A 25,496-nucleotide genomic window follows, 5' to 3' on the forward strand; every position below is an offset into this window, starting at 1 on the left:
TTTCAGTACTTTCTTTGGTTGTCCTTCTATCATTATGACTCAAATTCATTTATTGATGATGATGTCAATTAATGACCTTACTTGAACAGGATGTCGATTAGGAAGAAGAAAATTACATGGCTAATGTTTATTTTTTTTGTGTTTTTTAAACAAAAATAGTATCCCACCTAGTGGGGTTTAGGCTTGAGATTATTGTTGTTGTGGAAAAGAAAGATGGTTCTTGATGTGGCAAATAGGAACGACAATAACAACATATCAAGCATTAATCACATCACTTGGGGTCTAGTATATGAATTCTAACTTGCCAATTATTTCTATATACGGCCAATGTGATGTGCCGTAAATTTATTAATAAGGATAGGAAGAAGGTCACAATATGAGACTTCAAAAAGTTAGGAGTTATTCCTAAAAATTTGCTGATACAAATTTGGCAAGGTGGCAGCCAAGCAAGTGAAAAACCTTAGATAGGCGGCTGAAGTCAAAATCAGTGTTTGGGGACTAAATTAAGATACAAATATCTGCTTTTTAAATATGTTATTAGGCATAAAAAGAGGATTGTAATGATATAAAAATTAGTAATTTTGGTAAAAAAAAATTGAGAGAGTTGGATTAAGGAGACTTAAGTAAGGAGATTATAGTCGATTAAGAAAGGATTAGTGAAGTGCCAGCTATAGGAAATCTGTAGTCTTGTAAAAAGTTCTAGAAACATAATGAGGTGGTTAAATTACTGAAGCATACAGGTGAAGTGTCTTCCTATAAGAAAGGCTTGCATTTAGGGCTAGGTAGCAACAAGAAAAGAGAAAAGGGTGGCTGCTGCTTCAGGAAAATGCCACCAAAAAGGGTCTAAGTGGCTGCAAAGCTGGTCTTACAGTTGTCTTAGAAAAATTTCCTTTTAGCTTTAATGGAATCTTACTATCACATAAAACATTAGATACACTTTTCCATTTCAACCATCCTGCTTTAATTCTATGGGTTCAGTAATCTGTCTTATCTTTTTGGATGATTGGTTCCAAATATCTGAAATGATGTTTTCTTGGTATTATTTGGTCTTCTAATTTTATCATAACATCATCCACATTTATATTTTTACAAAACTTACATTCCATATATTGGTTTTTGCTATACTCAATCAAAAACCATTAGATTCTAAAGCATTTATCTATATATTGAGCTTTAGTATTCATACCTTCTTTTGTCTCATCCACTAATATAATGTCATTTGCAAATAGTATACACTGCAACACCTTTGCCTAGACATGTTTAGTGAGTTTATCCATTACTAGGGGTGAATAGGTAAGGACTTATTGCAGGTCCTTGATGCAATCCAATTGTAATTGGAAAAACCTCAATATCTTCCCCACATATTTGATTCATATTTCTACTCCATGAAATATGCCTTTAATAACTTGTACATAAACCATTTAGACTCATTTCTTCTCTAAAACCATCCACAAGTCTCTAAGAACTTTGTCATAAAGATATATATGTCACAACCAAGGGGGTAATATTGTAATTAGTCATTCGGTTAGTTGAGGTAGTTACTCGATTGTATGGACTATTGGATGTAGAGAATTAAAGCTAAGTGCACATGGCCACTTGGTTGTTCTAGAAAATGTACTTACCGCCTCCCATATAAATAAGAAGATTGCCACAAGGATGGGGATCATGTGAGAATACTACATTGATCTTTTCCCTCATTTTCTCTCAGATTCTATCTCTCTCTCTTTCTTCATTTCTCTCTTTTTCCCTCCCTCTTTTCTTGTTTCCTTCTTTCCTGCCTATGCTGTCTTCTCCAACTTACGGGAAGGCCTCTGGTTAGATCGAGGATCTAACAATTGGTATCAGAGCCAATGACTTGAGCGCTGAGGATGGCAGACGGAATCAAGGCGAAACAGACGAAATCCAGATTGGATGCCATGGAGGGGGGAATGCAACAGTATCGAGAGCAGGTGGAGGACCATCTGGATCTGTTGGAGTTAGGCATCAAGAACACGCAGGAAGAGATTAATCAGAGTCGATCGGAATATGCTACCAATTTGGACCAGACGGTGGATCGAGCAGTGAATGTGCTACGGGAGGAGATTACGGGACTCAGCCAACAACTTAACCAGCAATTGAGTGCTGATTTGAGCCTCTTTGCTTAACAACCGCATGCCAGCCTACCCATGGATTTTCCTCCTAGAGCGTCATTAGCGTCAATCTTGATGATGCCAAGGGAGAGACGGGGGCATAACGGTCAAGGGGAGACTGAAGAAGGAATGGAGGTTGATCAACACAATTCAAACCGTGGAGTGGGAGGGAATCACTTCACGGTACCGGGACCAAGGATGGACATTCCTTCGTTTGAAAGGGACATGCCTTGGTGGTGGATCAGGAGGTGTGAGAGAGTTTTTTACCAATATCAGGTGGCTGAAGGGGAGAAGGTGAACACCACATCCACTTACTTGGATGATGTAGTGGATGCTTGGTTCCAAAATTGGGGTCAAGAAAGGACGGAATGGAGCTAGCTAGAGTTCGTCAATGGACAGTGGTAGTCCTCATTGACAGTGGTAGCACTCATAGTTTCCTTGATGAGGAAACAACCATTGCATTACAGTGTCCCTTACAGGAGACTGCCCCACTATCTGTTTTGATAGCCAATGGGAGCAGGATGGTTAGTCAATCAAAATGTGTGGGGTTCAGATGGATGATGAATGGGCATGAGTTCTCTGCTGATCTACAAATCTTAAGATTAGGGGGATGTCATGTGGTACTAGGAGTGGATTGGATGCGAACAGTAAGTCCTTTGGTTTTTGACTTCAATACCTTGGAGGTCACCTTTGATAGGGGATGACAAAAGATAACTCTGGTAGGATGCCAAGGATTAGGGGAGTGCAAAGCAGTGACCGAAAAAAGACGACAAAGATTATTGGGGTAGGGGGGAACATCCATAGGGCAGTTACACTCCCTATACTCCCGAGAAAAGAAAGTTGAGGGAGATGAGGAAATTGCACCAGGCGGGCCGAGAAGTGGGGAACAGAACCTGGCCAAGTCGTTACCATCAACAACTAATCAGGTACACTCTAACGACCCAATTCACGCATTGTTAATGGAGTTTGAGGATTTATTCGCCACACCAACCACACTCCCTCCTCCTAGATCCCTTGACCATTCAATCCACCTTAAACCAAACAGTGAACCCATAAACCTTTGAGCCTATCGATACTCCCCTATACAAAAAGCCGAAATAGAGAAACTGATCAAGGAAATGCTATCCAAATCCTTGATACAACCAAGCCAAAGCCCATTTGCATCCCCAGTCTTGTTAGTAAAGAAGAAAGACGGGTCATGGAGGTTCTGCGTGGATTACCAGCAGCTTAACTCCATCACCGTAAAAAATAAGTTCTCCATTCCCATAATATAGGATCTCCTTGATGAACTATCTAGAGCCTCTGTTTTTTCCAAGTTGGACCTCATTTCGGGGTACCACCAGATCAGAATGAACCCTGAAGACTATCATAAAACAACTTTTCGTACCCACTAAGGACATTATGAGTTCTTGGTCATGCCCTTTGGCCTCACAAACGCCCCTGCAACCTTCCAGGCCCTTATGAATCACATCTTTGCTCCCTACCTCCAGAAATTTGTGTTGGTTTTCTTCGATGACATTTTAGTCTATAGTCCCAACTTTAACTAGCACCTAAACCACCTAAGGAAGGCTTTCGAAATCCTCAAACACCATCAACTCTATGTGAAAAGGTCCAAGTGTACTTTTGTAGAAGCAAGAGTGGAGTACTTTGGCCATATCATATCAAGGCAAGGGGTAAGTACCGACCCCCAGAAGATTGCAGCTATATCACAATGGCCCAAACCCAAGACCCTCAAAGAATTGAGGGGATTCCTAGGACTCACGGGCTACTATCGGAGGTTCATAGAAGGGTATGGTCTGATCAGTAAACCCCTCACTAGCTTGCTGAAAAAGAACAAGGCTTAATACATCTTAAAGTCCCTCAACTATTATAAAATATGACATTCAGTCCCTCACCTAAAAAATCTCAACATTAGATCTTTAAATAATTAAAAAGCTACTCTTTTAGTCCTTGCCGTCAATGTGAGTAAACGGCTCCGTTATATTTGTCCCAAACTTATATACACACACACACATATATATATATATACATATACACCCAGCTCTATATACATATACATATATATATACACAAATATACAAACACAGGCCCGCGACCATGGCAGTCATCGCCAGCCGCCATGGCCGCAGCCATCACCCATCCCCCTAACCATGGGCGCGGCCATCACCCACCCCCCAATATACACAAACACACGCACACATATGGCCGTTATGAACGCAACCATCACCCACCCGCCATGGCAGCTACGATAAACGCGGCCATCGTTACGAGAGAAAGAGAGAATTGGTCGGGGGTGGGTGATGGACTATATATATATATATATATATATATAGAGAGAGAGAGAGAGAGAGAGAAGGCCACGGCCATAGGGGGTTGATGGCTGCAGCCATCCCTAAATCCAAGAATGGTCTGATTTCACCGAGTCTAATGCCATTAATCTCTTCACATCATTTCTCAGCCTGTTGTTGAAGCTAAATCATAAAAGCTAGAGATGAAATTGAGACCCAGAACCATGGCACCAGGAGAAAGAATCATGAACATAAAGGGTGTGATTCTATTTCTTCCCTTGCTGCTCTGTTTTCTCAGCAGCTTCATCCCCAGTGTGCTTGGCTCCCCCAGGCTATACAATTTTTGCACCAACACAACCGCTTACACTTCAAACAATGCCTTTGAAGCCAACCTCAACACCCTTTTGTCCGCTTTCTCCAACGCCACCGGCTTCTACAACTCCAACCGAGTCTACGGCCTGTTCCTCTGCCGCGGCGATGTCTCAAGCCACACCTGCCAACGGTCCGAGTCTACGGCCTGTTCCTCTACCGCGGCGATGTCTCAAGCCACGCCTGCCAATAGTGCATGGCTATTGCTAGAATAGACATAGTGAAGCTGTGCCCAACTCAGAGAGAAGCCATCGTTTGGTACGATGATTGCTTGCTCCGATACTCGAAGCAGTCCATCTACTCCAATTAGGGCCTAGTTTACATGTACAATAGACAGGACATTGGCATGATTTGTTATGTCACGCACTTTAAACGGTGCGTGATGTCACGCACAAACGGATATAAACGGTAAGGACTAAAAATGTATCTTTTTAATTGTTTAAAGACCGAATCTTGAGGTTTTTTAGGTGAGCGATTGAATGTCATATTTTGTAATAGTTGAGGGACTTTAAGATGTATTAAGCCAAAGAACAACTTTCAATGGGGAGTAGAGGCTGACAATGCCTTTGCGTCTCTTAAAGAGGCCATGACCAAGGCACCCATATTAGCACTACCAGACTTCTCCAAAGAATTTATATTGGAGACGGATGCATGCGACTCAGGGGTAGGGGCAGTATTAATCCAAGGAGGCAGGCTGATAGCTTATTTGAGTCAAGCTCTAGCTCCAAGGCATGTAGGCCTAAGTATCTACGACAAAGAATTGTTGGTTGTTCTCATGGCAATGGAGAAGTGGAGATATTACTTGGGAAGGTCGGCCTTTCACCATTCGGACAGACCATGAGAGCCTGAAATTTCTGTTCCAACAAAGGGCTCACAATCAACTACAAAGGAAAGGGGTTTCGAAGCTCATGGGATTTGACTATGTAATCCAATATAGGAAGGGGCGAGAAAATTTGGTGGCGGATGCCTTGTCCAGAAGAGAAATGAAGGGCAGTGCACATGCCATTTCAGCCTTCATACCAGATTGGGTGTAGGGCATAACTGCCAGCTACGAGAAGACGAATTGGATCCAAGAGTTACTGGTTTGATTATCGGTACAACCTCAAGATGACTCGGGGTATACGTTGAAGGGGGGATTGCTCAGATACAATGGTAGGGTGGTCATTGGGGAGGATGGGCAATTGAAGACGTAGATTCTACAGTCTCTACATAACTCTCCTATAGGTGGTCACTTAGGGCTAAATGTAACATACCACAAGGTGAAGCAACTATTCTACTGGCCGGGGCTTAAGAAGGATGTGACTCAGCATATCCTAAGATGTACCACCTGCCAACGATGTAAGCATGAGTAAGTGCCTTACCTCGGGCTCCTGCAGCCCTTAGAGATACCTTCCCAAGTGTGGGAGCAGATAACTATGGACTTTATCGAAGGGCTGCCTAAGTTTGAAGGCTTTGACACTATTTTGGTGGTGGTAGATTGGGTAACCAAATTTGGCCATTTCATTGTATTGGCACATCCCTTTACGGCTACAGAGGTGGCCCGAAAACTGATGGACCATGTATTCAAGCTACACGGGGTGCCACTGCTTATCATTTCTGATAGGGACAAGATCTTTACCAGTCAATTCTGGAAAACTCTACTTCATGGCCTGGGAATTGGGTTGCGGTTGTCATCAGCTTACCACCCGGAAATTGACGGCCAAATTGAAAGGGTTAATCAATGCCTAGAAACATACCTAAGGTGCCTGTGTTTTACTAGACCACGAAGTTGGAACAGATGGATCGCATTAGCCTAGTGGTGGTACAACACTAATTACCACATTGCTCATAAGAGAACTCCCTTTCAAGCTCTATTCGGATATCCCCCTCCCATAATCCCTGCTATCATGCACTACAGCCCTGTAGAAACTACAACAGACCAGTACTTACATGCCAGACAAGAGGCCTTGCAGGTTATCAAATGGGAACTTACTTCAACCTAGCATCGAATGAAACAAATGGTGGACAAAAACCACACGGATCGAAATTTTGAGGTAGGCGAAGAAGTTCTCCTGAAGGTGAAGCAGTTTCAACAACATCTTTTTACTAAAGGGCCTGTATCTAAAATCAGTCTCAAGTACTATGGACCCTTCAAGATTATTGAGAAGGTGGGGCTCGTGGCATACAGACTACTGCTTCCTGATGGAGTGGGGTTACACCCAATATTCCATGTCTCTCTCTTAAAGAAGGCTATTGGCACAGCAGCAGAAGTTAGCCAAGAGCTGCCAGAATTCTAGGAAGATTCCATCGTTGAAGCAGAGCCCAAAGCAATCCTGGAAAGGAGGGTGACCTACCTGGATTCTCTGCCACTCACGCAAGTTTTGGTGCAGTGGACGCACTTGCATCTTGGCCACACAACTTGGGAGTACCTCCCCGATCTTCTCCAACGGTTTCCCCGAGCCACTAGTCTTTAATTTCTTGGGGACAAGAAATATTTCAAGGAGGGGAGAGTTGTCACAGCCAAGGGGGTAATATTGTAATTAGTCATTCGGTTAGTTGAGGTAGTTACTTGGTTGTATGGACTATTGGATGTAGAGAATTAAAGCTAAGTGCACATGGCCACTTGGTTGTTCTAGATGATGTACTTACCGCCTCCCATATAAATAAGAAGACTGCCACAAGGATGGGGATCATGTGAGAATACTACACTGATATTTTCCCTCATTTTCTCTCAAATTCTCTCTCTATCTCTCTCTCTCTTTTTCCCTCCCTCTTTTCTCGTTTCCTTCTTTCTTGCCTATGCTGTCTTTTCCAAATTATGGGAAGGCCTCTGGTTAGATCGAGGATCTGACAATATAACTCCTTTTGTTTATCCATTTACCTTTCAATTAGTTGCCTCGTACGAAACATGAAACCAAATTGGTTTTCCAACACTTAAGACCCTATTTTTTTTACTGTTTTCAGGTCGTTTTCAGTTTTTCAAAATAGTGAAAACGTGTTTACTTTCACATATTTTCAAAAATAAAAATACATTTTTGAAAACAAGAAAAAAATTTGTAAATAAAACTCAAAATAACAAAAAGTCATTTTGGTTGTTTTCATCACAAACACACTCAAAATTTTCAAAACGCTATAGATAAAAAGAACGTGTTTTCAGCAATGTCAAAGCAAGTACTCAAAACACAAAACTGAAAATGAATTCAAAACTCAAAACTCAAAATTGAAATACAAAGAGAACAACTCCTAAGCTTCTCTTCTAAATATTTGCTCAATCACTTTGTCCCAAAGTTTTAGTTTGGCTCATTAACTTCATTCCTTGATAATGTCCACAATTTTGAACATTTACTTTATTCTTGTAAATAGGCACTAAAGTGCTCTTCCTTCACCATGCATTTCCATATTTTTACCAGTTTGTTATCCCATCCATTTGTAAGCTTGTTGTCAGCATTTGTATATTTTTCAATTTTAAATACTGCACAGTTGCATAACTTTCTCAATCTATGTCAATCTCTCTCTTGGAAGGATGTTTAGCTAGAAAAGTTTAATGATATGTGTGTGTGGCTCCAATTTGTTTTTCTGCACTTGCTGTAATTTCCTTTATGGCTTTCCCTTTAAAGTCACTTTCGTCAACATACTGACATGATCCTATGCATTATGTGGTAGATATTGACTAAATTTGTACTGACACTGTTCAATGGAGTTTAAATCTTACGCTTAGAATTGATCTTTCTTTTTTGTTTTTGTTTGAAATTTTTAATCAGGCAAATGAAGTTGTTAAGGCAAATAATCTGTCTGACAGAGTCATTGTTTTGCATGGACGAATTGAGGTATACTTCTCTCAATAATCTATCCTGTTTTTTTGTGCTTTAAGCAAGCAAGGTCCATGGATGTTCTGTTTGTTTGTGAGCAATAGGCGGCATCTGTGGGTTTTGCTTTGCCTGTTCAATGAAGCCAGCTCAAACAGTGATTAGATGTTAAATAATATAATATATATTCTTGCGAAAATATGGAATCAAACCATGGATTGCCTATGGTTGTGGGAAACAAAGTATGTGCTTTTCAACTTTCCTTGTTTGATGCATTGATGTCCATCAGAATACAATATTCCCATGATTATAGCTGTAGAATTAATATTCAAAACCAGTTTCTTGGTATTATGATGGTGTTTGTTTTCTGCTCTGTTACTCTCTTCTGAACCAGGTTTCTAGGTAATGTCATGTTGCATTAATGTTGCTATCTCTGATCATTACAGGATGTTGAAATTGATGAGGAGGTTGATGTCATAATTTCAGAGTGGATGGGCTACATGCTTCTTTATGAGGTGATTAATGAAATGTTTGTGCTTGATTGTATCCCAAGTTATTGTTAGGCTGTAACGCATGTTGTTTTTAATATGTATGATTGGATTGACCTTTTGTTTTCTTTATTGTCCTTCCTATTTTCTTGAATTGCTTCTACTACTTTGCAGAGCATGCTAGGGAGCATTATTACTGCCCGGGATCGCTGGCTAAAACCTGGAGGTCTTATTCTTCCTTCAACTGCAACGGTATTGATTTTATTCACCCCTTGTTTTGTGGAGCTTTTGGATCTCTAGTTGGAATTTACAAATACCATGGTGAAATTTTTTTTTTCCCCCCACCATAAAGTAGACCACTTTCATGTATTTTAGAAAGACTTTTAGTTTGGAAGGACTTTGTTTGGTTGGGTTTTAGAATGTTGCAGTAGCAGGGTTAAACTGATCTTTTTACTAATGTTTATTCTTTGCTGTGCAGTTGTACATGGCACCCATCACACATCCTGACAGATACCGTGAAAGCATTGATTTCTGGCGCAATGTGTATGGGATTGATAGTAAGTACAAATCATACTAAAGCATTTCATATTCATCATAGCTATAACACAGCCAGACTAGTCTGCTCATTGAAAATCCTGGAACCCATGTGATCTCTGCCTCTTGAGTCATGACATCAGGAATATTTTGATCATAAAGTGAGTGAATGGCTGTTTAGAGCTCATATGATTAACACCACGAGAAGCAATATGCAATTGCTTGTATGAGAGCTAGACTTATGTGAGATAATTTATGATTTTTAGCATATCATCCTGCATCTAAAGTGGTTTCTAGAAGCATTTATACACAGCATTTAAAGTATTATGAAAGGCTTTATAGTAGTGTCTTTTTGTTTTCCAATATAGCATTTATAGCATTAATTCTCTCGGAGTCTTTTTGTATTCCAAAGCTGCTATAAATGCCTTGATTAGCCTTTATGGTTGTTTGGCTCTATATAAAGAAAAAAGAAATGAGAAGCCATATTTGATTTAGTAAAAAAAAGAAGCTGCGGCTCTGCAATATTATCCGACATTTGTGGTTCTCTCAAAAGTTTTATTTTTAAAACCACTATACTTCCACATGAAGCAACAGTTACATGTAATATCCAAAGCTGTGGTCTATGGATATTTAGATCGTTGCACATCACCTCTCTCTCTCTCTCTCACCTCTCTCTCTCTCTCTCTCTGCATGAATGCACATGTCCATGCACTACACAGAACTTGATTCGTTGAATATGGAATGGTGGAGTCATATGGCGGGACATGGCAGGACATGCCCCTGACCCAAGCTAATAAAAGGTTGTCTTGCATGTGTAACATAATTGGGCCCCTAAAGAGAGGAAAATCATAAATGTCATTGGTAGTTATTTTCTTTAAATATTCATTATGTCATATGCCACCAATAGTGTTTTTATTTATTTTTTAAAATTTCATTAAGGTTCATTTTTTTTTTTTGCAAATGGAGAAGTTCATATCCTACTTTTATTTATTTGTTTATTATTATTTTTTTATCATTTTAACTTTTTAATTTTGTGAATGGATTTTAAGGATAAAGTAAGAGTTAGCTTACAATAAGCAGTAAATAATATTTGCTGCCTGTTTTTAAAATTAATGAGCCCTGAAGGAAAATCCATGACTCCAATGGGCAAAAGAGAGAGAGAGGATGTTTCGTGCGCTAGAAAAATTGAGTGGGAGACACTTAGGTACATAGTTGTGAGCAGGACCGGCCCTGGGCATAGGCTGCCTAGGCAGGGCCCCTATGCCCAGGCAGGGCCCATGCCCATTTTCAGCCAGCAGGGGGCATGCCCATTTTAATTTTTAGATTTTAAATTAATTAATAAAATAAAATTAATTAAAAAGAATAAATTTAAAAATAAAATAGACGTTAGGGGCCATGCCTATTTAAAACCATTGTAAATTTTTAATTAATCTCAATCTCTCACATTTCTTTTATCAATAATTAATCCCATGAGTATCAATATAATTTTTAATTAATCTCAATTTCTCATCTTCTTTTTATTAATAATCAATTCCATTCCTATGCGTCTGGTAGTAGCACTCATCCCCTCACAACTATTCCACGCATTTTTAATTAATCTCAATCTCCCCCTTATATGATTGTATCACAACTATTTTCATGCATCTGGCAGTAGTTGCGACTCCATCGTCTTCCTTAGTTCCACTCCTTCCCAATTTTTTATCCATCCATTATCACTGCACCTGTCATCAATTTGCACAGGTGTAGGTGTTCAATTCAATTGATTTCATAATTATGCATTCTCTTTGGTGATTCCATTTTTGTCCTCATCATCCCGTTGTGTGATTTATCAGTTATGTCTTTTGATTTTTTTTTTTAGCCCTTAAATTACCAATTAATTTTGTGTTTATATTTCAATATTTGTGATCTCTCTCTTATTTGTGAATCTACACTAATGGATTGACGATTATGTCTATTGAAAAACATATATTGGAACAAATTAATTATAATAGTTTAATTATTGATTTTTCATCTAAAACTACTAAAAAATAAATTTAAAGTGAAATATTGTGAATTTTATATAATAATTTTTTTATTTATATTAATTTTATTTTTAAATATAGTCGTAGAGGGCCTAATAAAAAATTTAGCTTAGGGCCCCTATAATCTCAGAGCCGGCCCTGGTTGTGAGGTGTGCCTAAGCGCAAGGGCCATAGAGGTGCTGCTTTATGTGCCTTGTCAATAACAAGGTGCAATGCCATCCAAAAGGTGTTGTCTAGGTGCATTAGGCATACACCTTAAGCTCAGGCACAAAGCATGCCTCATGCGCCTTTGTGATGGTGATGAGAAACTCAACAAAACATTGTTAGGTTTTTATATTTTCTAGTCATTCAAACTCATTTACTCGATTTGTTCTAGAATTAGTTTCTTGTCAATATAAGTGCATATATGTGTAGATTAGGGAGAGGCAAGGTTGCCAACAATTGCTGACAACCATATGTGTGTCGCAACCCTAAAGGCGGACAGGGGTATGATTGTAATAAGTAGAGAAGGGGTAAGGTTGTAAGTTGTAACTAGAAAAACACATGTAATAAGCCATTGTTATACTTAGCGGTTATAGTTGTGGGCCGCTTGTACATTTAAGGTTACAACTGAAGGCAGCCTATAAAAAGGAATCAGGCGCCTAAGGATGGAAATTATGAATGAATTGGACATAATTCTTTCTCTCCAAGCTCTTTCCCTTCTATTCTTTCTCTCAATTCTCCCTCTCATTTTCTAATTCTCTCTCTTCTCTCAATTCAAACTCCTATGGCTACTATAATTATCGAATTGCTCAAGTCTCAGATTCAAGACTTTAACATTTTGATATCAGAGCCGGTCGTCCTCAAAGATTGAAGGCGGTATCAACTCGAGCAAGAACAATGCCTCTTGCCTAATGAGCTAGGCTCCAAGCACTCCTACACCTTAGTGTGCCTTGCACTTTTGACTACTATGCTGAGGTATAATATTACTTATAAAGGTCTTACAGGATAAGGCCATAGATAAAAATGACTAGCACTAGTGTTCTAAAATGTGTTAGGTGCTAATCGGGTCCAGGATGGGGCCTAGGAAAACTGTGTTTTTAAGAACTGAGGCGGCCCCGAACGATGCTCCCGTACTCCCAGTCTCATCTGACATCATTAATTTATATATATACACCTATAATTGAATAAGCCTGCAACATTTACCTATATATATATATATAAACATATCAGAGATCGGACTGGTTGCAGATATATATATATATATATATACACACACACACTATTGATTGTAGGACATATATACTTGCAAACAAAACGACGATAGCGGGTTGGGTTTGAAGAAGAGAACGATGATGTGTTGGGTTGGAGACTTTGCACAGTACAAGAAAACAACAATGAAGGAGATGGGTTGGGTTGGGTTCGGAAAAGAGAATGATGGCAGGAACAATTCAGAGAAGAAAACGACAACGGGTTTACTTGCAGTGGTGACGTGGGAAAGAGATGATAGTTATAGGCAGTGGCGAAGGGGGAAGAGTGAGGAGAATTAGAGATTTCTTTGAGGAGAAGGTTGAAGTATCACGCGAAGTAGGGAAAGGGGGGGGGGGGGGGGGGGTTGGGGATCGGCGTCGTTTTGTGCTTTGGCCAAAACGACGTCCTCAAAATAATTAGGTGACTTAGGTGGCTAGGCATCGCTTGGGCCCGATTAATTGGGCCCAGCACCTAGGATGCTGACTTGCATGTATTCGCAGTGGCAAGGGGCCACCTAACGCCTCGGTGGCACCTAGGCGGCCGCCTAGGCTATGTTTTAGAACATTGACTAGCAGGCTAGAATTCTTATTGCTAGTGAGATAAAGGCCTGATATGCTTTTGTTGTTGTAGCATTAATGTTAGAACTTAATGCCATTACAGTCAGCCTCACTAGTCTGGAACCTCCTAATCACATCAATTTAGTATCCTCATGTCCCCTAGTCATCTAGACCATTTTCTTTTTTGCTTTGGATATTTCTATTTCTCTGTTTTAAAATTTTTGTGTTTCTGTTAATTACATTGTCACCTTGTCAAGTTATCATATACTGAAAGCATAGCCAGTGAAATTATTGTGGAGTTTGTAGTTAGTTGAACTTTTAAAATTATTAGTTGTCTTTTTGCAACTTAATTTCAGGTTATAGACTTTTAACTGGAGGAGTTGATGAATTCGTTATTGCTTTTAGCTGTTCCTTGCTTGGCCAATTTATCTGGTGGGCTCCTTTTCATTGGAAAGCTGTCATTTTATTTGATTGCAGTGTCTGCTATGTTGCCATTAGCAAAACAGTGTGCATTTGAAGAACCATCTGTTGAGACAATAACGGGTGAAAATGTTTTGACATGGCCGCATGTGGTAAGCTCTATTGCTTTTCACTGCATTAACCTGTTTGCATTTTAAAATTTCCCTTAGATACAGAGTCAGATATGAACTGCAGAACTGGTCACTTTTGGTGTATCTGAGGAACATCTAAAGATTCTCCACTCAACCTATATGGGAATTGAGATATTTTTTTGGCATTTAATAATTTCAACTAGCAAATTAGATGTTCAAATATCATTGTTGGACATTTGTAATAAGAAATTAGTAAGTATGGGAGTCAAAGGAAATTGCAAATTGTGGAGGAACACAGGAACAGGAGAGAGTAACTAATTCTAAGTGGCTTCTGATGAAATAAAGGAATGGTCCAGATGTTAAATGCACTTAATTGCCCTATTTGCACCATTTAAGTTATCATAAACAAATGATTGTCATTTAACTTAGGGTTGAGATTGCATTCTTTATTTTATTAATGTTGGGGGGATCAAAAACATTATTTTATTTTGTTTATTTATTTATTTATTTATTTTTTTTTTGGGGGGGGGGGGGAGGTCATAGGTTTAAGTTGTGAAAACAGCTTTTTTGCAAAGCAAGAGGAGGGTTGCATGCAAACTTTACCCTCTCCTTGACCCTCGCAAAGTGGGGAGCCTTGTGCATTGAGGCCCCCTTTGTGTGTTTTATAGTTATCATGTTTTCTAGAAGTTCTCTGCGACTCCTGCAACTAAATGATGATTGGTTTGCTTGGTTTCCTTCTATTTAGTGGAAATTTCCCTGTCCTAAGCTTTTTAAATTAATCGTTGACTTGATTACAGGTAAAGCATGTGGACTGCTATACAATTACAACTCATGAGTTAGAATCCATTACAACAAGGTTTAAATTTAAGTCAATGATGCGGGGTAGATTTTCTCTCTCTCTCTCTCTCTCTTCCCCCCCCCCCCCCCCCCCCCCCCACCCCCAAAAAAAAAAAAAAATGAAAGAAAAAACAAAAAAGAAAAAATGAGTGCCTTTTACTTTGCCTTAGACTTCTATTAATTTTTTTTCAAGAACTTTCAACTGTTAGCAATACATCTTGCTCTTCTCTCTTAAATGTCCAATTTCCTCTCTTTTTTGTTTTCATAGTTGCTATTTTTTTTTTTTTTTTAATCTTGGCTATCTTATTACGTAGAAAATATTTTCATTGAGATATGTCCTTCTGCTAAGCTGCAATGCTTCCCAAGGTAAATAACATAGTTGGTCCCTCAACTTTATGATCTGTAACAAAATAGTCCTTATACTTCAATTTGTCTTATAACAACCACTAAACTTTTGGTCTTGATACAATTTTGTCCCTCTTTAAAAATTCTGTTGAACTTCAAGAAAAAATTACCACATTGCAGGTATATAAAATAAAGAAAAATAAAAACAAAGAAGCAACCGTTGCCAGTGGCCATCACTTAACATTTTGAAGATTCTGCACAAATATATATACATACATAATTTCACATATATATGAAATTTGCAGTAAACTTTTGGTAGGCAAAGAGAACAATCTCTTTGATTTTGGTGAGAATTTTTTTGAGAAATTAAAGGAAAAGCAACTTGGAAGGAAACCTAGGGATTGCCAACAAAGAAGAAGGAATCTAGCGATGGGTTCTTCCACCACTGGGTCCGTAGTAGTGATTACCAGTGGCAGCTGCTGCTGGCAATCGCTACTCTGTGTTTTTTATTTATCTTTTTCTTTATTTTATGTATCTACCACATTATAATGTTTTGACTAAATTGTAACAAGATTAAAAGTTTAATGGTTATTATAGGACAAATTAAAGTACAATGACTAATTTATTACAAAGCATAAAGTCCAAGGATCAGCAATGTTATTTACCCCTTTATAATGTTTACAATATGGGTTTCTGTTAAAATTTTGGGGTAACATTCTTCAATACTTTCCTTTCCTCTTTCTTCCAGCTCCATTTCATGGATTTGCTTTCTGGTTTGACGTTGAATTCAGCAGCTCTGCAATATTCCCCACTGACAATAATGCTCAATCTTCAGCAATGGAATCTCTTAATGATCATCCTTCTGATTGTAGTCAGAGGAAGAAACGCGCAAATCCAAATGAAACTCTTGTGCTTTCTACTGCACCTGAGGATCCTCCAACACATTGGCAACAGGTATCAGTACCCCTTCCCTGTGCCTTCTGTATAAAAGGTTCTTTCTGGCATATTTACTTACATACAAATGATTCATCTCCAAGGTAGTAGATAAAGAAAGTAGATAAACCTTGTTAACTTATACCTATAATTCACAACTTCTAAACATCTTGACAGTGGGCCTAGTTGACGTTCTTAAGGCATAGAAGTTATGGGCATTACATCGAGACTGTGATCGCTATGTTTTTCTTTCTTTTAATTCAGATTTAGAGTTAATAAATGTTGACTGGCTAGATCTTCTTTAAGTGTAAGTAATGACGTAGGATAGATCTGGTATCCCGAGAATACCTAGTGATTGGAGGCTTGTTTAGGGTTAGAAGGCTAGGGAAAATTGTGGAAGAGGCTAGGGTTTTGATATGTAATAGGTTGGTGAGCAATTTAAGGGTAAAATATGGTTGAAAACATGAAATTTAGGGGCTGAGAACAAGGCTGGAAGTCGGGTTAGGAAAATAAGAAGATGAAATCCTTTTCGGATTAAAAAATTAAACAAAATAAAAAACTATCAATTATAATACTAGGAAAAGACTACAAATAAAACCTAAACACCATCAATAAAACCCTAACACAACATTAGAGTTACCCAAAAGACTTTAGGAAACATTATGCAAAATGACCCAAAAAAAAAAAAAAAACCTGAATGCATAAAATTTCAAAATTAAGCCTAAAAAGGCTTCTAGGAGGGCCTTTATTCATCCAAAATGCTTTTTATATTCTTTAGAGATTGCTTCCGACGTCCTTCATTATTTCTCCCCGGTTTGAGAAAACTCGGCATTGTTGAGTTAAACGCATGATCTGTCATAAAAGTCACAATCTAGCCTTTTGAATTCTTGGTCTGTGAATCCAAGTATACTCTGACAATGGCAGTTACAGGATGTTGACCAATAAACTCAAAGAGCCTATTATGTATTTTCAGTGGCAGCTGCTGGAGCTGATTGGGAAACGTCCAACCTTATGCATGTCTGAATCAACTATGTGGCCAGAAATCTTTTGCAAGTCCTTCCCATTACCCAAAACTGAATCTCTAATAATTCCAATGAAAACAAGAGATATTTTCTTGCATTTCATTCAACATTAGACTGAATCCATCAATTGAAAGATCTCTGGATAGCAATTCATGAGCAAGTTGTAAGATGTTAACAAAATTTTCCAATTCCACAATAGCACATATATACTGAAACTCAAACTGGTCAAATAAAAATTCAATATTCTACCTGACTACTTTGTTCATCCTCTCGGCAACCATACCCCTTGAGAGAAAAGGAATGAGGGATCAAGCAGGTTGCTTGCTGCCCAACTTTTGTAGTACGTAAAAATAGTCTCACACAACTTTGAATTGAAATACATGTATCAAAACAATGATCCGCATTCCATTTACCTGAAAAATAAAAAAAATAAAAAATGATCCACCTCAGCTTCAACCTTGTCACAGCGGAACCGTTGCTTGTGGCCAAGTAGAGCTTATTGGGCAGAATGATTATATATGTCAAATGGAATTAGAACACTCTCAATAAGACCTGCGTTTTGGGACCCAATTACATGATCCACCGCCATCCAGGGAAGAGAGCACTCAGTAAAAAACTGAATTACACGAGAAGATTCCAAATAAAATTTTCTCCACCATTTAAACCCAAGATTGGCCAGAGTTGCAACAGTTTCTGTATGGTATATTATGTGCAGGAAATAGCAAGGTTGTAGAGAGTTTCCAGTTGTTTCAAATCATTAATCATATCCACTATTTCCAAAGAGTCCCCCCCGGCTTCCTCTGATTACCCACCAGTTGACCCCTCAAAATGAGGAACTTCAAGCAGTCTACTGTAACCTTGTTGATTGCTTGGCTATCAACACATACACCACGAACCGCCCTCCTTTGGTGTAATAAGCAAAGCAGGGGGACTGCATAAGGACTTCAGCTCTGATGAACATGTCTCTTAGCTAGTAACTCTTCTACTTGCCTTCTGAGTTCATCATTCTTACTAGGATTTTTATAGGATAGACTGGTAGATTAAGCAGTAAAGCCCGGAATAAGATCAATAGCATACTGAATATATCTTGCTTTATTTCCTTTCTTGTCTCTCCTAGTTGACAGTTCTTTTTCCCACTCTTTTTGGCAGACATTGATCTACTTTTATGATCCCATAGAGGTGGAGCAAGATCAAGTCATTGAAGGATCCTTAACATTATCACAAAGCAAAGAAAACGCTCGATTCATGAATATTCATCTTGAATATGCGTGCGTGACAATGTTATAACCTCTCCGTATTTGGTCCTTTCTATAAGCAAATTAGCAAATATCCTTAATACGATCTTTGCTTGTGCAGATCGGGTGGTCGTTCATTTGTGAAAGAGTCGGTGATGCGATGATCCTGTAAAAGAATCTCCACATTACGGTGGTTGTTTAACTTAAAAAGAGTTGAATGAGAGAACTGGGCTCAATTACCAATTACCAATGAGATTACTGGGCTCAAATCAGGGTTACGCTTCTGCAGCAGGACTTTTGGCTAGAGTTGGATTGAAGTGCAACAGTTGCAGTGGGTGAACTAATTGGCCTTTTCCATGGCTTTTTACTTGATGATGATGAAGCCTGGGGAAGAAGCGATTATATATGGTTAAACTAGTTGATAATTATATATATATATATATATATGCATAGGCGCATTGGTTTAGGCACATCATGTTGTCAACCACGCCTGTGTTTCGATAGAGTGCCATAATGTTCCGTTTGAAGTTGTATTCCATTCCTAGCTGATATTTAAGATTCAAAGTCTGTTTAGGGGAATTAATGTTGACCTTCATTAGCAAAAAGACTTATGCTTTCATTTTTTTAATCTAATAGGACATTAATTTTGGATGCACATAAATTGTGGCACTTTTAATTGATCTTTCGTATCTAAACATTGTTTACCCTTAGAAATGAATAATAAATAAACCATAAAGTTATGAGCACCATCACATCAAGAAAATGCAACATAATTCACTTTGATTTGACATATAATACCTGTAGCAATCATTCAAATAGAAAGTAATTAACAGATCCTAGTTTCGTCAGCAGCAGGATCTAACCAATAGATTCCAATACGACATATATAACAAATATTCTTAATGGCGCATTGTCTGTGGTTAGCGGGGAATAATCCCAAGTTAATTTGTCATTACATGGTTCTTATATATACGCAGCATATATGTTGGTGGAAGCCAAGCTGTATGAGTAGGACGTATTGTTTTAGGCTGTTGGCTATCAAGTATGATGAATAGTCGTAGGATGCCATTATGTAGAGGCAGATTTTTAGTAAAAAGCCTTTAATATTGATGAACTATAAGGTTGAATTGGATTGTATGGGTGGTCAAGTAACAATGCTTGCTAGCTAGCACCATAGGATTAATTCATTATATTAATTTGCCTGCCTAGATTATCAATCGTACGTACATGCCTTACAAAAATATAATTAACTGCAGGAGGAACGATGGTATTAATGTCATTAAAAATAAATAAAACTAACTTTATATAAGGTGGTAATAATGGCTCAATTATTAGGCAGTGGTGCTGTGCACACAACACAACATATATATATATAAATGTAATATTTCCATCTTACGTAGTCTTAAGAGGGGGATGTTGTAGTTTAGTTTCCTTTTTCTCATTGTGGCACTTCCACTTGTAATTTTCTATGTAATCCATTTTGTTTCTTCTTCTCCTCCTCCTTAATTTTGTCGTATTTAATGCTTCTACCCATTTGATTAATATCACTCTCCAGATCTTAATTATTCTTCTCTTCTCGCGTGCCTGCATGCCCTCCCTCATATATTTCATTATCATTGTTATTATTATTATTATGCATGATTAACCACTAGCTATAGCTAGCTCATTCATTCTTGTCATGTTCTTGGATTAGTGGAAACATATGCTTCCACTTAAATTCTCCATTAATCCAACCTCACTACCTACCAATCTTAATATTAATGCTTGCTTTTTGAGTTTTCTTTTTCTCTGAATTGTTGGGCCAATGGATCCATCCTTCTGGGAATAGTTAATTCAAGCTTTTGATCAAGAGAATCACATCACAGTCTTATTCAAGCTTTAATTAGAAGCCAATAAATGTTGATTCATTTGTTTGCAATCCAATTGGATGGATTTGGTTTTAATTAGATTATATATACCTAACCCTTGATCAACCAAGCGCAAGCATATGGCCAAAACCAAACAACATATGCTTCGACTACCCATTGATAGTGTTGAAAGATCAATGAGCTTTGTATGCCGTCATTATCGTCCTCTAACTAAAAACCAAAAAAAAAAGAAAAGAAAAGAAAAGAAAGAAAGAAAGTAGATTTGGTGTGATAATGCTTACTTTTAAACTAATCTTAATTAGTCACTGATTAAGAGGAAAAGGTTAGGTGGGTTTCCCACATATTTTAGTTGAAATTTTAATATTTAGAAGGAGCTTAGAAAGTGGAGCTACAAAAGAGACTTGACTTTGTTGAAGATAAGCAATCTGCCATGCACATAACAAAATATAGTAAACTAAACCAATTATTGCAGAGCAATTTAGATCGGAAGAAGAGTGTTAATGGTTAGCTTCAGCCTGACGATCAATTAATTAATTAACTAAACATAATGCATGCATGCATGCATGGTGGTGGATTGATGAACAACAGAGACAGAGATGAAATAAACCCATTTCATATATATATATATATATATGTATATATGCATCAATACGGTATGTACTAAGTAAGAAAGGAAAAAGAAAAAGACCATGTGTAGGACATGGCATGAACGATATTGATACTCAAAGTTACTGAACCAGTCTCCAACAGCACGTATATTGTTGTACATATATATATATATATGCATGTTAGTTAGAGAAGAATGTATATATAGATAGATATGGTATGTGATGTTAATGTGTTTCATTGTGCACATGCATCAATCATATATTATTCATGCTCAAACGAAGAAAAGATCAACATGGGGGGTGATGATATATATATATATATATGTTGTGTGTAGATCGTTGTGCATGGATACAAGAACTCGTGCACTGTGTGATGAATTAAATATAAGGGTGTAGTGGGCAGTACTTTCTTTGTAGTAAGAGCTGCGGATGAATTGATGATTACTATATGTAGTCTATATATAGATGTACTTTGGGTTACAAAAAGATGGTAACTTTGATTTGTATAAAGGCAAAGAAAAGGTTACTACTTTGGACAGCATATATATATATATATGAAAAGCCAGCTTCCCCAATCTTATGTTTTGGAAAGGCTAGCTAGCTTGGCAAATGCTATGGATTGGTAATACTAGTGCAAAGTGCATTATGACTTCATATTATATATATATACATATACATATATATATGTATGTGTATGTGTATTTATAAATTACAGTGCATGAAAACAGATACTGAGCTGAAGCAGCTCCACCCAGTTAGGAGCTAATAAGATATATTATATATATAAAGAAAAATGTATCAATTGGCTAGAAAACTGCGTGCTTTAGGTGTTGGGAAAGATCTTCCACAAAAATGGAATGATGAGACTGTTCCATGGTCAACTCAGAAAAACATTCTAATGCTGGAGATAGTTTGAGACTGGTTCAAAATGGTTGTTGCCCTGCTTGCTACATCTTTTATTTACAGTAGTAGTCTAAAGATGATCATTTGCCTATTAGAATTAGATCTTTTTATTAATTGGTGTTTTAGAATAGTTCATCCTAAACAGACTTGAAGAGATCGAATTTGTCTCCAAAGACCAACATCATAACAAGGTTTAGGAGAAAGGGTAGGTCTTAAATATTTGGTCTTTATATTTTTTTATGATATTTTTAATTTCATGAGACTGTATTGTAAGACATAATCTCAAATCGAGATTAACTTTATTTCTTAATTTTATTATAGGTTTATGTGGTTTAATTCGGAATAAAATTGACTTTTTTTTAGGTCTATGATAAACTCTTTTTGTAGATCAAGCTAGATCCAAATGAATCTCTAAGATAAACGATAACTTGAAAAATAAGTATCGTTCTTTGAGTATATTAATATATATGTATAAAGAGAAAATAATAGTTAAAAATTCAATAGATCATAGGTTTTTCCTTCTATAATCCTAATAGAACTAACAAATATCTAATCTCTCCGTCAATCCTTCAATTTATTTTTTTATTTATATTAATCCATCTTTGTTGTTCTTTGTTATGTTTTGTTTTGATTATTTATTTATTTATGCTTTTTTCACTTTGTTTGATACTAAGGGTATGTTTGGCATGTAGTCTAGTCTCCACTCAGCTATAGTGCTATAATCTATGTGGTCTCTGTGGTCCCCACCCAATTCCAGACACGAGAAAAAGACAAGGAAAAAGGGGGTGGGGGGGTGTTGGGGAGGAGAGACTCTAGAAATAGTAAGGGCACCGCTACAATATTCTTTTTTTAAATATAAATATCTAAATGATATAATATAAAATTGAGGGGAGTCAATGTAATAATATATAAGATAAGGATGTATAAACAAGGGACTAAAGGTTCCATATAACAAATATATATATATATAATATATAACTAAAGGAAAAGCAATGTATTTCGAAAATAAAGGCATCACGTATTATAAAATCTAGAATATTATATTATTTGTATCGAATAATATAATATTTGTCTCGAATAAACAAACTTAAAATGAAAGTATTGGTCCTATTTCTTTTTTCTTACATGTTTGTCAGATAGCATATCACATCTTATTATAGAATTACCATAATAGTAATTTAAAAAAAACTTAAATTTACTTAACAAATTATTACACTACTTTTAACTCGATATATCACGTTTGAATGCAAATTTTTTGATGAGTCAAACTCATTATTGAGAGTAATAAGATATAATAAAATATGCTATTTTTAGTAACAAGTTCAATTCGTTCTGATTTTTGTCATTATAGAGTTTTTCCTACACTTTTATTTGGGTAAATTTTAAAAAAATTTCAAACTTGCTACTAACAGTAGCAACAAACAATAAAACATGCAATTTTTGATAAAAAAAATTGAAAAATTTATTAAAGCTTTGAGTAATAAGTGTAATAAAATGAAGAGTAAGGAGAGAAATTGAAATAAATTAAACAATGTGATTCATCAAAAGACTTGAGTTTCAACATTCGCACGTGAGTTAAAAAGAGATGTAATAGTTTATTAAATAATTTAAAAAAATATAATATTTTAAAAAATTGCACTTTTGAATCATCCTGTCTTCTTCTCGTCCCAAAGCCCAAAGCAAATAAATACCCCATGGCCATTGCCAGTTGCCACCATCTACCATCCCCCACAAACCATCAGCACTCGACTCTTGAGAATTTAACCCTAAATCACAGATAAAATTAATGGCAACTCCAAGCTCATTACAAATTCTAGCCATGGCGGCGGTGCTACTACTGCTACAGCTCTTCTTCGCCACCGCCACCGCCACGAAACCTCCTGCAAGTAATGCCTCTGCAACGCTGTACCCCAATTTCCAGCACCTGAACGTCAAGGATGTTCTTGCCGGAACCCAACTCATCCAACCAAATGAATACCATCAACTCTTCGAATTTGAAGCCAAGCCCGAAGCCGACAAGGAGGCCCGCAAGGGGGAGCTGAAGCTTGTTCACAGGGACAAGTTCATCTCGCTTATTGCTGCAGCTGCTGCGAATTCCACTCACGATAATTATCACCACCGTTTTAAGCAGCGCATCAGAAGGGACGCCACAAGGGTGGCCGCCTTGATTCGCCGCCTAGAGGCTACTGGCGGCGGCGGCGGCCATGAGTATAAGGTGGCAGATTTCGGGTCGGAGGTGGTATCGGGCATGGAGCAAGGCAGCGGAGAGTACTTCGTTCGGATTGGGGTTGGCAGTCCGCCGAGGAGCCAATACATGGTCATCGACTCCGGCAGCGACATTGTTTGGGTTCAGTGCCAACCCTGCAACCAGTGTTACCGCCAGTCCGACCCGGTCTTCGATCCAGCCAACTCCGCCTCCTTCGCCGGCGTCTCCTGCAGCTCCGCCGTCTGCGATCGCCTTGAGAACTCCGGCTGCCACGAGGGTCGCTGCCGGTACGAGGTCCTCTATGGAGACGGCTCCTACACCAAAGGCACGCTGGCCCTCGAAACCCTCACCTTCGGCCGGACGGCGGTGCGGAACGTGGCCATCGGCTGCGGTCATCGGAACCAGGGCATGTTCGTCGGCGCCGCCGGATTGTTGGGCCTCGGAGGCGGCTCCCTGTCTTTCGTGGGCCAGCTCGGCGGCCAAACAGGCGGCGCATTCAGCTACTGCCTGGTGAGCCGGGGCACCAGTTCCACCGGTTCCTTGGACTTCGGGCAGGGAGCCTTGCCCGTTGGCGCCGCCTGGGTGCCGCTGCTCAGCAACCCGCGGGCACCCAGTTTCTACTTCATCGGGCTGGCGGGTCTGGGCGTCGGAGGCGTCCGGCTGCCCATACCCGAAGACCTTTTCCGGCTGACAGAAACGGGTGACGGAGGCGTGGTGATGGACACCGGGACGGCAGTGACCAGGTTTCCGGTGGCGGCGTACGGGGCATTCCGGGACGCATTCGTGAGCCAGACGGCGAGCTTGCCGCGGACGGCGTCGGGGGTGTCGATATTCGACACGTGCTACGATCTGAACGGGTTCGTGTCGGTTCGGGTACCGACCGTGTCGTTCTACTTTACGGGAGGGCCCATACTGACACTTCCGGCCCGGAATTTCTTGATTCCGGTGGACGAGGCGGGAACGTTTTGCTTTGCATTCGCGGCGTCTCCATCTGGGCTCTCCATAATAGGGAACATCCAGCAGGAAGGCATTCAGATTTCGTTCGATGGGGCGAATGGATTTGCGGGATTTGGACCCAATGTCTGTTAATAATTTTTATTTAAAATATATTTATATATATATAAATATATTGAGATGAGATGAGATGAGATGAGATGAGATGTGAAATTGAGAAAAGAAAAAGTGAGAGTTGGGAGGTACCATTGGGGTGGGGGTGTGAATTTTGTTGTTATATTACTAGTAAGTTACCGTATTCAAATATTATTATAGTACAGTTATAATTTGTGTTGCTAATAGTAGTAATTCAGCTAGAGCTAGGCGGTGCCATATATTGTGGGTGTTTATTGTGCAATTAATTAATTAATTAATTAATTGTTAGTGATGGAAACCAAGTAGTCATATTTGTATGAGCTGAGCTAAGCTAAGTTTGGTTGCAGAGAAGAGAAGAGAAGAGAAGACAAGAAAGGAAAGAGAAGAGGGGAGGGGAGGGGAAGGGAAGGGGCAGGTAAGAAGGTAGCTTTGTTGTAGTTTAGTTGTTTACTAGTTGTTTGTTTATAAGAGAGTCAAAACAATCACGAGGGAAATGAA

At 38.5% G+C, this 25,496-nt stretch overlaps 2 protein-coding genes across 2 annotated transcripts in view; both read left to right on the forward strand.

The window, feature by feature from the left end:
• The window catches only part of LOC127809932 (probable protein arginine N-methyltransferase 6), a 28,072-nt gene extending 9,087 nt beyond the window's left edge, over window positions 1-18,985 (forward strand). Inside the window, exons 5-13 of the mRNA XM_052349112.1 lie at window positions 8,527-8,592; window positions 9,018-9,086; window positions 9,234-9,311; window positions 9,538-9,616; window positions 13,879-13,973; window positions 14,750-14,834; window positions 15,883-16,088; window positions 18,239-18,357; window positions 18,446-18,985. Of these exons, the coding sequence (XP_052205072.1) occupies window positions 8,527-8,592; window positions 9,018-9,086; window positions 9,234-9,311; window positions 9,538-9,616; window positions 13,879-13,973; window positions 14,750-14,834; window positions 15,883-16,088; window positions 18,239-18,357; window positions 18,446-18,488 (840 nt within the window). The 3' untranslated portion in view covers window positions 18,489-18,985. The remainder of the gene's footprint in view (window positions 1-8,526; window positions 8,593-9,017; window positions 9,087-9,233; window positions 9,312-9,537; window positions 9,617-13,878; window positions 13,974-14,749; window positions 14,835-15,882; window positions 16,089-18,238; window positions 18,358-18,445) is intronic.
• A 4,423-nt stretch (window positions 18,986-23,408) lies between these two features.
• On the forward strand, window positions 23,409-25,189 carry LOC127809419 (protein ASPARTIC PROTEASE IN GUARD CELL 2). The gene has a single exon (XM_052348180.1). The coding sequence runs from the start codon at window positions 23,490-23,492 to the stop codon at window positions 24,996-24,998; it is 1,509 nt and encodes a 502-aa protein (XP_052204140.1). The 5' UTR covers window positions 23,409-23,489; the 3' UTR covers window positions 24,999-25,189.
• Window positions 25,190-25,496: the final 307 nt, after the last annotated feature.

Source organism: Diospyros lotus, chromosome 9 (assembly GCF_014633365.1).
Source record: "Diospyros lotus cultivar Yz01 chromosome 9, ASM1463336v1, whole genome shotgun sequence".
In the NCBI taxonomy this organism is placed as follows: Eukaryota; Viridiplantae; Streptophyta; class Magnoliopsida; order Ericales; family Ebenaceae; genus Diospyros; species Diospyros lotus.

Coding starts and splice junctions, on each gene's coding strand:
- LOC127809419 (XM_052348180.1), top strand. CDS start 23,490: ATGGCAACTCCAAGCTCATTACAAATTCTAGCCATGGCGGCGGTGCTA.